The 16,461-nt window shown below is 45.0% G+C and overlaps 1 protein-coding gene across 1 annotated transcript in view; it reads right to left on the bottom strand.

Annotated features, from left to right (window-relative positions):
* LOC120022050 (integrin beta-8-like) overlaps positions 1 to 7,610 on the bottom strand; it is a 14,723-nt gene extending 7,113 nt beyond the window's left edge. Inside the window, exons 1-5 of the mRNA XM_038965844.1 lie at positions 7,511 to 7,610; positions 6,435 to 6,520; positions 3,842 to 4,013; positions 1,867 to 1,973; positions 1,496 to 1,635 (exon numbers count right to left, since the gene is read on the bottom strand). Coding sequence (XP_038821772.1) covers positions 1,496 to 1,635; positions 1,867 to 1,973; positions 3,842 to 4,013; positions 6,435 to 6,520; positions 7,511 to 7,610 — 605 coding nt within the window. The remainder of the gene's footprint in view (positions 1 to 1,495; positions 1,636 to 1,866; positions 1,974 to 3,841; positions 4,014 to 6,434; positions 6,521 to 7,510) is intronic.
* Positions 7,611 to 16,461: the final 8,851 nt, after the last annotated feature.

Consider the following 16,461-nt stretch of genomic DNA (forward strand, 5'->3'; position numbering starts at 1 on the left):
CTGAGTTGGTGTGTCTGATTTGGTGTGTCTGATTTGGTGTGTCTGAGTTGGTGTGTCTGTGTTGGTGTGTGAGTCGGTGTGTCTGTGTCGGTGTGTCTGAATCGGTGTGTCTGAGTCGGTGTGTCTGAGTCGGTGTGTCTGAGTCGGTGTGTCTGTGTTGGTGTGTCTGTGTTGGTGTGTCTGAGTTGGTGTGTCTGTGTCGGTGTGTCTGTTTTGGTGTGTCTGATTTGGTGTGTCTGATTTGGTGTGTCTGAGTTGGTGTGTCTGAGTCGGTGTGTCTGTGTTGGTGTGTCTGAGTTTGTGTGTCTGATTTGGTGTGTCTGAGTTGGTGTGTCTGTGTTGGTGTGTCTGAGTTGGTGTGTCTGTGTTGGTGTGTCTGAGTTGGTGTGTCTGTGTTGGTGTGTCTGAGTCGGTGTGTCTGAGTCGGTGTGTCTGTGTTGGTGTGTCTGTGTTGGTGTGTCTGTGTTGGTGTGTCTGTGTTGGTGTGTCTGAGTCGGTGTGTCTGAGTCGGTGTGTCTGTGTCGGTGTGTCTGAGTCGGTGTGTCTGTGTCTGTGTCTGTGTCTGTGTTGGTGTGTCTGTGTAGGTGTGTCTGTGTTGGTGTGTCTGAGTTGGTGTTTCTGAGTTGGTGTGTCTGTGTTGGTGTGTCTGTGTTGGTGTGTCTGAGTTGGTGTGTCTGTGTTGGTGTGTCTGAGTTGGTGTGTCTGAGTTGGTGTGTCTGAGTTGGTGTGTCTGTGTTGGTGTGTCTGAGTTGGTGTGTCTGTGTTGGTGTGTCTGTGTTGGTGTGTCTGAGTTGGTGTGTCTGTGTTGGTGTGTCTGAGTTGGTGTGTCTGAGTTGGTGTGTCTGAGTTGGTGTGTCTGTGTTGGTGTGTCTGAGTTGGTGTGTCTGTGTTGGTGTGTCTGTGTTGGTGTGTCTGAGTTGGTGTGTCTGTGTTGGTGTGTCTGAGTTGGTGTGTCTGAGTTGGTGTGTCTGAGTTGGTGTGTCTGAGTTGGTGTGTCTGAGTTGGTGTGTCTGTGTTGGTGTGTCTGAGTTGGTGTGTCTGTGTTGGTGTGTCTGTGTTGGTGTGTCTGAGTTGGTGTGTCTGAGTTGGTGTGTCTGAGTTGGTGTGTCTGAGTTGGTGTGTCTGTGTTGGTGTGTCTGTGTTGGTGTGTCTGTGTTGGTGTGTCTGTGTTGGTGTGTCTGAGTTGGTGTGTCTGTGTTGGTGTGTCTGAGTTGGTGTGTCTGAGTTGGTGTGTCTGCGTTGGTGTGTCTGCGTTGGTGTGTCTGAGTTGGTGTGTCTGAGTTGGTGTGTCTGAGTTGGTGTGTCTGAGTTGGTGTGTCTGTGTTGGTGTGTCTGAGTTGGTGTGTCTGAGTTGGTGTGTCTGAGTTGGTGTGTCTGTGTTGGTGTGTCTGAGTTGGTGTGTCTGAGTTGGTGTGTCTGAGTTGGTGTGTCTGTGTTGGTGTGTCTGTGTTGGTGTGTCTGTGTTGGTGTGTCTGAGTTGGTGTGTCCACCCTACCTGCAGGGGTTATTTATCTTAGAGGGGTGTACATTGATGTAGGGGGAGACAGGTTTGTCAACGAAGGAGCCGAACCCCAGACGCAAATCACTGGAATGTTCTCTCATACGGTGGGACAAGGCTACGCCCACCGTCTTCAGCTGCACCAATAGGGAAACATCAGGGAGATTTACATACTGTACACCCAACCAATCACGGTAAAGAGTAAACACTTACCTAGTCAAGGTAAAAATACAAATGTCTTCATAAATCAATCTATTTCAGCTGAAATCGTATTAAAGTTTATTTCGATAATTAAAAGTGCTAAGAGTTGTACTGTAAAAACATTATACTTTAGGTTATGTAGATAATGTAGATAACCAGTCACTCACCTGGTCCAGGTTTTCCTGCATGGATGCTGATACGTCCACCAGGTAGTACAGATCAACAGGATACCTCTCTAACTGTTGTACTGCTACTATCACACTGGCCTCAGCACCTACACACAGTGTCATGTTTATTTGGAATAAAACAACCATTGGAAATATCACTCACCAGAGTTCTTGCAATGAAAGCAGTAGTAAAACTGGGAAATAAAGCTCAGGATAGGGCTGTTGTGGTGACCGTATTACCGCCACGACGGCAGTCATGAGTCATGACCGCAGTACAATTCCATGTGACCGTTTAGTCATGGTAATCTCCTCTCATGCACTCTGGACATGCTTTGGTAGTACCCAACTCACTAACAACCATCAGGTCCTAATGGCCTGGTACTCAGGGCTCTATTGTTCCTCCATCAGGTCCTAATGGCCTGGTACGCAGGGCTCTATTGTTCCTCCATCAGGTCTTAATGGCCTGGTAGTGTATATGTTGGTGTGTGTGTATATGTATATGTTCCAAAGGCACGCATCAGTGGCTTATTTGCAGCTTGTATGTGTGGAGGCCTGGAGATGCTAAATGTGTTTATGTTAATTAACGGTCAATTACTGTGAGACCAGCACTCTTTCGCATGACAATAACGGGCTGAAAATATTTCATGACCGCCACAGCCCTAGCTCAGGACAATATATACAGAACAAAAATATAAACGCAACATGCAACAATTTTAAATATTTTACTGAGTTAAAGTTCATATAAGGAAATCAGTCAATTGAAATAAATTCATTAGGCCCTCATCTATGGATTTCACATGAATGGGAATACATGCATCTGTTGGTCACAGATACATTAATAAAAAGGTAAGGGCGTGGATCAGAAAACGGGTCAGTTTCTGGTGTGACCACCATTTGCCTCATGCAGCGCGACACATCTCCTTCACATAGAGTTGATCAGGTTGTTGATTGTGGCCTGTGGAATATTGTCCCACTTCTCTTTAATGGCTGTGCGAAATTGCTGGATATTGGCGGGAACTGGAACACGCCGTCATACACGTCGATCCAGAGCATCCCAAACATGCTCAATGGGTGACATGTCTGGTGAGTATGCAGGCCATGGAAGAACTGGGACATTTTCAGCTTCCAGGAATTGTTTGCAGATCCCTGCAACATGGGGCCGTGCATTATCATGCTGAAACATGAGGTGATGGCAGCGGATGAATGGCATGACAATGGGCCTCAGTCATGGTATCTCTGTGCATTCAAATTGCCATCGATAAAATGCAATTGTGTTCATTGTCCGCAGCTTATGCCTGCCCATACCATAACCCCACCGCCACCACGGGGCACTCTGTTCACAATGTTGACATCAGCAAACCGCTCACCCACACGACGCCATACACGTGGTCTGTGGATGTGAGGCCGGTTGGACGTACTGCCAAATTCTTTAAAACAACGTTGTAGGTGGCTTATGATTGAGAAATGAACATTCAATACTCTGGCAACAGCTCTGGTGGACATTCCTGCAGTCAGCATGCCAATTGCACGCTCCCTCAAAACTTGAGACATCTGTGTCATTGTGTTGTGTGACAACACTGCACATTTTAGAGTGGCCTTTTATTTTTCCTAGCATAAGGTGCACCTGTGTAATGATCATGCTGTTTAATCAGCTTCTTGATATGCCACACTTGTCAGGTGGGTGGATTATCTTGGCAAAGGAGAAATGCTCACAAACAAGGATGTAAACAAATTTGTGCACCAAATTTAAGAGAAATAAGCTTTTTGTGTGTATGTAAAATTTCTGTGATCTTTCATTTCAGCTCATGAAACATGGGACCAACACTTGTTGCGTTTATATTTTTGTTCAGTGTATGTACAACATACAGCAAATAACTTGTAAAGCGGACATACATCAAGACGTACAGTAAAACAGGACTATGTGCAGTCCACCATTCAGTGAGTTATTCAGTGGCAGCTATACTCTGCCCCTCACCTGGTCTGAGTGTGAGGGTGATCTCTCCCGGTGACACCTGAGTACTGCTGGTCGTAGCATTGACCTCCACCATGACCTCTGGATGCTCTATGAACTCTAGACCACACCCCCTCCTTGCCAGGTTCCCCACCAGGTCGCAGCGCTCTCCCACCTCCGCTCCATCCAGGAAACCCTGTTAGGGGTCAGAGATCAGAAGTTGGAGGTCAGGGCTCATACCTTTCTCTGCACGTTATATCAGGGGTCAATTCCAATTTCAAATCACTCCAGTCAGGAGAGGTGTACTATATAGCAAGTGTAATTACACTGTAACTAACTATGTAAGTGAAGTAGGGATAAATAGCTAAGTTATTACCATAATTGCAATTCATTTTTATTGCAATTCATTTTCGATTTTCTTGAACTGAGATTTTAATCTCCTGAATTGCCTGAATAGAAACAGAGTCAGTTGACTCTGATGTTCAGTTGTATAACTGGAAATAGAAGTGATTAAACTGAGGACGTGGGACTGTGTGAGTTGTAATTATTGTTTAGAAGCTAGGCAGTGCCTTGCAGTGACATTACACAACACAGACAATAATCCCAGTATAGAAACACACTTCTGTGAGTTGGACTGTGTCAACTGTGTCATGGTTTAGGGCTTTAGAGTGGCTGGTCAAAGAGGATTACAGCCCTCTGAAACCCTGGTACTACTGACACAAAACAACAGCCCTCTAAAACCCTGGTACTACTGACACAAAACAACAGCCCTCTAAAACCCTGGTACTACTGACACAAAACAACAGCCCTCTAAAACCCTGGTACTACTGACACAAAACAACAGCCCTCTGATACCCTGGTACTACTGACACAAAACAACAGCCCTCTAAAACCCTGGTACTACTGACACAAAACAACAGCCCTCTGATACCCTGGTACTACTGACATAAAACAACACAACAGTAAATACTGCTATGAAGAGTTACACCAGTGCCAATATTCAATAAAAGTATTCTATAAGAGGTGTCTGTAATCAAGCAGTAAAAATATACTATAAGAGGTGTCTGTAATCAAGCAGTAAAAATATACTATAAGAGGTGTCTGTAATCAAGCAGTAAAAATATACTATAAGAGGTGTCTGTTATCAAGCAGTAAAAATATTCTATAAGAGGTGTCTGTAATCAAGCAGTAAAAATATACTATAAGAGGTGTCTGTAATCAAGCAGTAAAAATATTCTATAAGAGGTGTCTGTAATCAAGCAGTAAAAATATACTATAAGAGGTGTCTGTAATCAAGCAGTAAAAATATTCTATAAGAGGTGTCTGTAATCAAGCAGTAAAAATATTCTATAAGAGGTGTCTGTAATCAAGCAGTAAAAATATACTATAAGAGGTGTCTGTAATCAAGCAGTAAAAATATTCTATAAGAGGTGTCTGTAATCAAGCAGTAAAAATATTCTATAAGAGGTGTCTGTAATCAAGCAGTAAAAATATTCTATAAGAGGTGTCTGTAATCGAGCAGTAAAAATATTCTATAAGAGGTGTCTGTAATCAAGCAGTACAACGTAGTCTATAAGAGGTGTCTGTAATCAAGCAGTACAACATAGTCTAAGAGGCAGTCCAAACTAAGAGGCATGATCAATTGAGTATGGCTTTAATCTGTGTCTGGGAAACCCGCCCTTGAGTTCTCCGTTGTGGTCGGCTCCGGCCCACTTCAACCTCTGGTTCTGTTAAGTCCCTCTAAACCACAGTCATACAGGGACTTTCCTAACAACAGACCCAATAGACTGGTACTAACAGAAACTGACAGTGTATGTTGGAGGAGTTTTCAGAATGAGTTACCCCACTCCGAGACAGGGTGTATGTGTGTGTGTGTGGGGGGGGGGTGCTTTCCAATTCACGCACCAGTGAGCCAACCCACTCAAGGTCTCAAGACCAGTGTCCCAGGTAATGATAAGGTGTGTATGTGTGTATGTATGTATCTATCTATGCGTGTGTGCGTGTGTGCGTGTGTGTGTGTGTGTGTGCGTGCGCGTGTGTGTGTGTTGTCTTCAGGAGGTCGTGATGTCCTAGTTTATTTACAGGTACTCATGGTCACTTATTGGGTCAGAGTAGTACTTTACAAGAACCCAGGATTAAGGCAGAACCCAGACAGACACACACACACACACACACACACACACACACACACACACACACACACACACACACACACACCAGGAAAGGGTTATCAACAGGGTGTATGAAAAGTGTGTGTGTGCGTTATCTATGACAGACTAAACACAGAGATAGAGCCAGAGCCTGTAGAAGTGTATAAATTACCAATCACAAATGGCCCTGTCACTAATCTATGTGCTGACATGTCAGAGAGAGTACCTTCTCTACACTAATGTGAATGCTCTACTCCTCGCTCTCCATTCTTTCTCTCTGTGTCCCCCTTGTCTCTCTCTCTCTGTGTCCCCCTTGTCTCTCTCTCTCTGTGTCCCCCTCTCTCTATCTCTGTGTCCCTCTTGTCTCTCTCTCTCTCTGTGTCCCCCTCTCTCTATCTCTCTCTGTGCACCCCCCTCTCTCTCTCTCTGTGTCTCACTCTCTCTCTCCGCATCTCGCTCTCTCTTACCGCCTCAAAGCACCAGGCACACTGTGGTCCGCGTCGGAGGCACTCTGAACACGACGAGACAGGAGGAGACGAACATATACTCTCACCTGTGGAGAAGGATAGAGGAGAGGAAAGGAGAGGAGAGAGAATTAACACATGAAAGACTGACTGTGTGAACAGTCATTAACCATGCAGCAGTAAGGCTCTATCAATTATCATGTTTAAATCAGGAATGTAGAGGAACAACGTAGACTCACAACAGATCAGTGTGTGTGTGTGCGTGTGAACAGGTGCTTCAGTGTAGTTCATGCACACAGTTATTCACAAGGTCAGTAATCACATTGCAGTCAAACACAATAATCTGACTAGTTCATCGACAGACTAATTCTTCTACAGACAGTAGAGTATACTGTGTTTCTAAACAATGTCTCACATCCATAAGAACTATGGACCTAATTCTACAACTAAGCCAATCTATGGCTCAGATCCCTTGTATTCCCCGTGAGACTGGTATTGTACAGTAATGTAGGCCATGAGAGGAATGCTGCAGATCTCAGTTTACTAATTTGTGAAATAATGAATGATGAATTAGTGAATTAACAAGCAGCTCCAACCTAATTACTGTGCCAGTTACAGCTAGATTACACAACACTATAGGCTACAGCAGTACCTGATCAGTCGAAGCTGATCAAGTCACTTACAGATCAATAAAAATACCATGATAAATATGACTAATTCCTGAAGAGATGTATAATATAAAGCTGGGAATATAACAGTATGATGCATATATTTGATAGATGCAGTGCGTTGATAAGCCTATGTGATTGTCATTGTTATTGACTGAAACGTGTGAGTGTGACGTTCCGTTGTGGACGGCGACAGATGACCAGCCGAGACATTGACGAGCAAGGACTACTGGCGGGACATTTATAGCTATCATCATTATCTGACAGTTCATTCATTCTTGAAGATTCTTTCACTAATTCATCTGTCACACCCATTCACACAATGATGACGTTTCCATCTATTAATGATGAGTGAGTGCATTAATTCCACAGTAGCCTAACCTACCTATTCAGGTATATTCTGTCACTCACCGGAATGAGAGCTCCCGCCGATGATGTTAGCGGCCAATACCACGCAGAACAGCACGCAATGCAGAGTCGGGTAGCCGTATTTATGTAGCCAGGAAGTCATATCTACACCGGGGGCAGGCTGTAGGAATCGGATCAGCTCGAGACACCGGCAGCAGGCATGCAGCTCCGGTCACGGCTTACTACTGACGCTCTCCAATAATGGGAATCAACCGGGAAATACCGCACGACCGCGTGAACAAGAGGCAGCGCCAGGAATGAACGGTGCGTCGTTGGGGCATTGTTGTTTGTTTTCTTTCCGCCCAATAACCTTCTTATCCAAACAGACGATTATTCCCAGAAATCTGATTCACGTGGAATTCACTTGGAAAGCTCTTTATAGTGCGAATGAGAAAGTGAAAACGAGACATCTCTCTCTCTCTCTCTATCGTGCATCTATTCCAGCCCGCAGCAGGTGTAGTGACGTTTTGTGCGCCCCCCGTCACATACTGTGTCCCGGGAGAGACTTCACTGAGCTCATTCAAACAACACCAGTGTCTCAGCGCGCTCTCGTTCCTCTCCTTTGTTTCTATCGTTTTCTTCTTTGCAATGTTTCAGCGTTGAACGTCTCACGACCATATGCTGATTGTAAAGCCCAGCCTGAAAAATCTGTCTCTCTCTTGGTTTTATGCTGTGCACTGACTCAGGCACCGTCATGGCAACGATGCTTCCCACACATGTGAGAGAGAAATGTTCTACAGTAAAATACTTTGTGTGTGTGTGTGTGTGTGTGTGTGTGTGTGTGTGTGTGTGTGTGTGTGTGTGTGTGTGTGTGTGTGTGTGTGTGTGTGTGTGAGAGAGAGAGAGAGTGGGTGGGAGGCTTTGACACTACTGTTTGACTAAGTTCTTCAGACCCATTGTGTTATTATGAAGTGTCTCACTAGTGTTAGTCTAATGTTGTTGTTGTCTGACGCCAGGCGGGGGGAGTAGTGTGTGTGTGTGTGTGTGTGTGTGTGTGTGTGTGTGTGTGTGTGTGTGTGTGTGTGTGTGTGTGTGTGTGTGTGTGTGTGTGTGTGTGTGTGTGTGTGTGTGTGTGTCTGAGAGAGAGAGAGAGCCAGTCAGGGTAATAAAAACAGAGTGTAGTTCACAGTCCCGTGTTAAGGGGGTTAGTCTATTATAAAGAAAGATTCCTGCGACATAGAGTAACCTCCACTAGCCAGCTGGACTTCTGAACAGGAGCCAGATGGAGGGGGGAGGTAGAGGGGGAGGGCGGAGAGAGAGGGTTGTAGTTAACAAATGGGTTGTCCAAAAGACAAGAGAGGAAAACGGCTTCAATGTTTCTTTTAGAGAGGGGACAAAATCCAAGACACAGTAGAACAGCTTGTACCTAAACAGAGAGGGAGAGCTAGATAGAGAGGGAGATAGATAGAGACAGAGAAAGAAAGGGAGATAGATAGAGAGCTATAGATGGCGGGAGGGGGGGTGAGTGCCCGCAATAGGCTCCTTAAATCCTGTTTGTGACACTCAGGGCTGGAGTAGAGCCAATGAGTCATTCTTCTATTCATTGAACTACAATATATTTCTGCTTTTCACACACACCACACACATACGCAGGCAAGCACACACACACCTGCACACACACACACCTGCACACACACACACCTGCACACACACACACACACACACACACACACACACACACACACACACACACACAACACACTTCAATGAAGCTCTTAGAGTGTGCCAACTTTCCCTCACCCCATAACACTCTCTCAATTATGGTAATGAAGCGTTACACACATCATACAAGTGTGTGTGTGTGTGTGCGTAGTGGATGGGGCTAGGGCTGGGGACGTTGAGAACTTGGAAGACAATGGGTGTTCTTATCCCCCTGTCAGCAATTTAAGGGAACTCTGGGATGGGGGAGAGGGGGATGTGTGTGTGTATGTGTATGTGTGTATGTGTATGTGTATGTGTATGTGCATGTGTATGTGTGTGTGTGTGTGTGTGTGTGTGTGTGTGTGTCTGAGAGAGCCAGTCAGGGTAATGGAGGTTTGGAGAGAATTTGGAGGCAGAGCAAGAGAGAGAGAGATACACCCAATTCCAAATGGACCCCCAGCAGTTATGGTGAAAGCTCCAACCAGGTCCAACCAGAGCAAGGTGTCCCTACTACCATAATACCTCACTCTTACCTCACTCTGGGGCAGCAGGTAGCCTAGTGGTTAGAGTGTTGGGCCAGTAACTGAAAAGGTTGCTGGATTGAATCTCTGAGCTGACAAGGTAAAAATCTGTCATTCTGCGCCCTGAACAAGGCAGTTAACCCACTGTTCCTAGGCCGTCATTGAAAATAAGAATTTGTTCTTAACTGACTTGCCTAGTTAAAATAAAGGTTAACATTTTTTTTTATTTTTTATATAGGGCAGATATACGACAGACTATTTCAAGTTTCTAAAAGTAGAATTGAGACGTTTCCTCCTCTGATCTAGTCATCTTCCTCTTTTCTATCTAAATATTAAACCTGTCCTGTGTGGGTGTCTATGTGTCACAGATCAGTCTCCACTGTCAGTCATCATGTGTTTAATAGATGACATTCAAGATTTCTAGTGGAAACGAAAAACAAAAAGGTGGTTTTCAGCAGTAGTGAGATGCCGTGTGCGACCTATTTGACACTTTAACCATGATTCTCAAAGGTCACCAGGCAGACGAGTCTGTTTCCAAAAGGTCATTTCCCATAACTGAGTTGATGCTAGTGGACAGGTAGCCTATCAGGTGCCAGTGAACAGTCACTTCCTGTCATGCAAACCAGGGAAACCCTGCGGTCCTCAAGGCTCTGACCAGTGAAGCCTGTTGTCGTGTTAGGTTACACACACCCTACGCACACACACACATACCGCTGCATCATTCCTGTCATCCCAAAGGGGTGATTAGTGGTCTGGTGGTCACAAACACACCATCAGCACATATAGAGTTAACCACAACAACTCTCTCTTTCTCTAAAGATGATGTCACAGTTGTCACTGCATTATGACTATTCCAGGGGTGTATTCATTACGTCTAGCAACAGAAACCGTTTAACCAAAAGGAAGCAAACAGAGCAAAACAGGGAAGGACGTACCTGAATTTGTCCAATTGAATCTCTAGTTTTGTGTGTGTGTTTGCAACAGAGGCTCTGATTGTCCAATGGGAACAACAAGTCTTTGATACTGCACGGAGGAAAGACATCTTATGGTCATACACCAACAAGTCTTTGATACTGCACGGAGGAAAGACATCTTATGGTCACACACACACACACACACACACACACACACACACACACACACACACACACACACACACACACACACACACACACACACACACACACACACACACACACACACACACACACACACACACACACACACTCTCTCTCTCTCCCTTGGATACTTTAAATTGGTGAGTTACGAACACAGACTACACCCAGGCTATGCACATTCCAATTAAAAACAATGTATATTTGGAAATAGTCCTGTGCGTGTATGTTCACTAGCTCAGTCAAGTTAAAAGCTTGAACAGAGGCCAGTCACTTAATATATCCTAACACAAACAGAAGCAACAGTTTTCTGTAAACTATATACTTACTTTCAATGACAGCTGTAATGGCAGTGTCAATAAGCAATGGTAATTCATTCATTCATTTGTTATATGTGGGGCGGCAGGTAGCCTTGTGGTTAGAGCGTTGGGCCAATAACCGAAAGGTTGCTAGATCGAATCCCCGAGCTGACAAGGTAAAAACCTGTCGTTCTGCCCCTGAAAAAGGCAGTTAACCCACTGATCCTAGGCTGTCATTGTAAATAAGAATTTGTTCTTAACTGACTTGCCTAGTTAACAAAAAAATATATAATCATCAGACACCTCTTTAAATCATGCCTTTCAGAATCCACCTTTATTTACCTATAAAACGATCAAGAAATCTAACAAACATGTTGGACACATCAGATGTGGCCAGAGAGAGAAAAGAGGAATTCATAAAAGGATGTTTCCCCTGTAGATCATGTAGCACCATTGAAATGTGCTGCAACAAGATCTCACGGTTTGACCAATTTGACTTCAGATTCTGACGTTTGTCCATGTTTCTCCAAACATAAAATTTAGAAGTTACTCCAGCGACCCTCGGAACCAGAGTTCGCGGTTTAGGCCCATTTGCAGCCCCTGTCCAAAACGCCCACTTGATGGTAATAGCGCCCGTTGCCCCTGGTGGCCGGTTTTGAAGGCATCTCCCGATGTCCTGTGTACCTGGGCGGACGTCAGATTTCTAAGTGGATCTTGAGCGACCTGGCTGATGTACTAGCTTTGTATGCCCTCAGACTTCTAGGACCTATGAGATAAAGTCATGTATAACATTCACTACCAAAATACTTATTTATATGTTACAGTGTTCTTGTAATAAGATGTATAGTGGGAAAAAAATCATCCCGCGCCTTGAAAGTAGGACTTGGAGAATGTAAATCCACTATCAGACATCAAGATATCACCTTGCCAGTTGTGAGGCACTTTATTGAACAAAATCAATCTATTAATGAATTGCGTTGCCTCAGGATCGAAAACGTTTATCCACCACGCAGAGGTGATCACGACCACAAATGTCTCCAAAGGAAAGCCATTTGGATCTATAATTAAAATCTGTATCACCACAAGGTTTAAGGGATGAGTTAGATTTGACCTCCTTCCTATAGGCCAAATTTAGACTCTTATACAAGAACACTGTAAACATCATATATTTCAGAATTTATGAGTTATCCCCACATATTGATGAATGGCATAGCCGGATGTCCTTTGTAGTAAGCTATCTCATAAATGTATATAATTTATCCAAGTGAGCGGACACCTAAGGCAGTTGATTCATGAATTGTTCACACCTGATACCCCTACTGATCTACAGTAGGTGCCCGCTCCCATACCCTATAATTCTGTATTTCTTTGGCTGCGTTTAGAAAGGCAGCCCAATATTTGTCTTTTGACTAATCATATCAGACCTTTTCACATACAATCTTTTCAGAGCTGAGCTGATTGGTCAAAAGACCAATTAGTGAAAAAAAGTCTGAATTGGGCTGCTTGTCTAAATGCAGCCATAGTGATTGTAACATGTATGCAGGTAGACCAGATAAGCCTATAGAGATAGATAGAGGACTCATCTTTGTATCTGTGCCATTATAGTGTCTGGGACAGCGCCGTTGAGGCTATCTCCATTTAAAGGTGTACATTTTCTTCTTCACGATTGGCTGATCCCTCCTGATGACCCAGTTGGACATGACTCCAACAGGGTCACCAGGAGTGATCAGCCCATGAAGTTGGAAGTCCCACCCAGTTGACTACATTAAAATGGTGGAAACCCTCAATGGCGCTGCCCATGCTAATATAGCCTTTTGGCCACTTAAGGCCTCTATCATTGGAGAAGCCACATCCCTGATTGGCAGATGAGTGACAACCCTGATTAGAAGCACCTGCTGCTCACCGGTTCCTCACCTGTGTTCCCTATAAATGCTGTTTTGAATGAAAAAGATTTGTACCTACACACTGAAAAAGCCTGCGATGTCACGGCCGTTTAAAGGAGTGGACCAAGGCGCAGCGTTTTGAGCGTACATACTTGTTTATTTAACAATGTCGCCAACAAAACAATAAACAGCCACGTGACGCCAACGTAGTGCTCACAGGCAACTAAACAAGGACAACTACCCACAAAACCAACATGGAAAATGGCAACCTAAATAGGCTCCCCAATCAGAGACAACGATAAACAGCTGTCTCTGATTGGGAACCCATTCAGGCCACCATAAACCTACATACCACTAGACAATACAAAATCCCCATAGATAACCAAAAAACCCTAGACAAGACAAAAACCCCTAGACAATACAAAAACTAAACAAACCACCCCTTGTCACACCCTGACCTAACCAAATAATAAAGAAAGCAAATATAACTAAAGTCAGGGCATGACATGCGAAGCCAAAACGTGTGTGTGTGTGTGCGCGCGTGTGTGTGCATGCGCGTGCGTGCGATCCCTGATGCAGTTAAAATAATGAAAGAAATTAAGTAAGCTTCATGCAACATCTTTTTGAGAATTTGATTTGCTATCAAATCAAATGATATTAGTCACAATTTTCGTAAACAACAGGTGTAGACAAACTGTGAAATGCTTACTTATGGGTCCTTTTCCAATAATGCAGAGTTAAATATAAAGATGTATATACATTTAATATATAGAAATAGTGACACGAGGGATAAATACATAGTGAATAACAATAACGGGTAAAAATAACATGTCTATATACAGGGAGTAGCAGTACCGAGTCGATGTGCAGGGGTCCCAAGGTAATTGAGGTAGCTATGTACATATAGGAAAGGTGTCTAGGCAACAGCATAGATAATAGTAGCAGCAGCGTATGTGGTGAGTGTGAAAATGTTTGTGCCATCAGTATGCAGGTGTGCACATGTTATGTGTGTATGTGTGTGTTGGGGTGTCATTGTAAGTATGTGTGGCTAGAGTCCAGTGTGTGTGCTTAGAGTCAGTGTAAGAGAGAGTTAGTGCAAAAAAGGGTCAATACAAATAGTCCGGGTAGCCATTTGATTAGCTAGCTATTTAACGGATTAGCTCAGATTAGATTAGTGATCAGCTCACCACACACACACACACACACACACACACACACACACACACACACACACACACACACACACACACACACACACACACACACACACACACACACACACACACACACCTGCAGATGTGGCCGTAACTTGACCTCCTCACTGCTCCTGGAAGTGATTATGTCACTAGGCCTAACACTGGGTGTGTGTGACTCCCCCTGTCTTCTAGATAATGTTACTCACACACCAACAGCTGCCATTCTTCAGTTCAGTGATTGTTTCACCCTTATTGTCTTTTCTTTCATGATGCATAAAGATAAGAAAGAAAAGGAGTGAATCATTTATGAATTAAATACTTCAATGCTAATCTTGTTATTTGAACACAAACTTTTTTTATAAAGTAGAAAACCATGAATAAACAATCAAATGTATTTATAAAGCCCTTCTTACATCAGCTGATGTCACAAAGTGCTGTACAGAAACCAAGCCTAAAACCCCAAACAACAAGCAATGCAGGTGTAGAAGCACGGCGGCAAGAAAAACCTAGGAAGAAACCTAGAGAGGAACCAGGCTCTGACGGGTGTAGCCTGGTTAAAGGGGGGTGTTAGCCAGCTCAAATAAAATAAAAAGAAAGAAAATAAGTGATTGTTGTGTTTCAATATTACCATGAAGCTTTTGATTTGTGAGTGGCCTCTGGCGGGGGAATCACATTCACGTCACTGCCCACAGTTTAAGCTTGAGGTCCTGTGTGTGTAGGTGGACGTGTTTAACTAGTGGGGAAGTCCCCACAAGAATAGGAAGCCACCACAAGAACAGTAAACAGACAAACATTTGACCAATTGGGGACATTTTTTAGTGGGAGGGAGGGAAAACTGTGGAAGTGCTCATCAGGATGGGGAAAGCACATTTCTGACCATACAGCATGCTTGGAACCAAGGCCATTGATAGGCTGAATGAGATGTGGGGATAAGTCTTCAAGAGAGCGAGAGTTGCACCCCTTCTGAAAAAACCTACACTCGATCCCTCCGATGTCAACAACTACAGACCAGTATCCCTTCTTTCTTTTCTCTCCAAAACTCTTGAACGTGCCGTCCTTGGCCAGCTCTCCTGCTATCTCTCTCAGAATGACCTTCTTGATCCAAATCAGTCAGGTTTCAAGACTAGTCATTCAACTGAGACTGCTCTTCTCTGTGTCACGGAGGCGCTCCGCACTGCTAAAGCTAACTCTCTCTCCTCTGCTCTCATCCTTCTAGACCTATCGGCTGCCTTTGATACTGTGAACCATCAGATCCTCCTCTCCACCCTCTCCGAGTTGGGCATCTCCGGCGCGGCCCACGCTTGGATTGCGTCCTACCTGACAGGTCGCTCCTACCAGGTGGCGTGGCGAGAATCTGTCTCCGCACCACGTGCTCTCACCACTGGTGTCCCCCAGGGCTCTGTTCTAGGCCCTCTCCTATTCTCGCTATACACCAAGTCACTTGGCTCTGTCATATCCTCACATGGTCTCTCCTATCATTGCTATGCAGACGACACACAATTAATCTTCTCCTTTCCCCCTTCTGATAACCAGGTGGCGAATCGCATCGTTGCATGTCTGGCAGACATATCAGTGTGGATGACGGATCACCACCTCAAGCTGAACCTCGGCAAGACGGAGCTGCTCTTCCTCCCGGGGAAGGACTGCCCGTTCCATGATCTCGCCATCACGGTTGACAACTCCATTGTGTCCTCCTCCCAGAGCGCTAAGAACCTTGGCGTGATCCTGGACAACCCCCTGTCGTTCTCAACTAACATCAAGGCGGTGGCCCGTTCCTGTAGGTTCATGCTCTACAACATTCGCAGAGTACGACCCTGCCTCACACAGGAAGCGGCGCAGGTCCTAATCCAGGCACTTGTCATCTCCCGTCTGGATTACTGCAACTCGCTGTTGGCTGGGCTCCCTGCCTGTGCCATTAAACCCCTACAACTCATCCAGAACGCCGCAGCCCGTCTGGTGTTCAACCTTCCCAAGTTCTCTCACGTCACCCCGCTCCTCCGCTCTCTCCACTGGCTTCCAGTTGAAGCTCGCATCCGCTACAAGACCATGGTGCTTGCCTACGGAGCTGTGAGGGGAACGGCACCTCCGTACCTTCAGGCTCTGATCAGGCCCTACACCCAAACAAGGGCACTGCGTTCATCCACCTCTGGCCTGCTCGCCTCCCTACCTCTGAGGAAGTACAGTTCCCGCTCAGCCCAGTCAAAACTGTTCGCTGCTCTGGCACCCCAATGGTGGAACAAACTCCCTCACGACGCCAGGTCAGCGGAGTGAATCACCACCTTCCGGAGACACCTGAAAC

This window comes from Salvelinus namaycush, chromosome 27, assembly GCF_016432855.1.
Source record: "Salvelinus namaycush isolate Seneca chromosome 27, SaNama_1.0, whole genome shotgun sequence".
NCBI classification, from domain to species: Eukaryota; Metazoa; Chordata; class Actinopteri; order Salmoniformes; family Salmonidae; genus Salvelinus; species Salvelinus namaycush.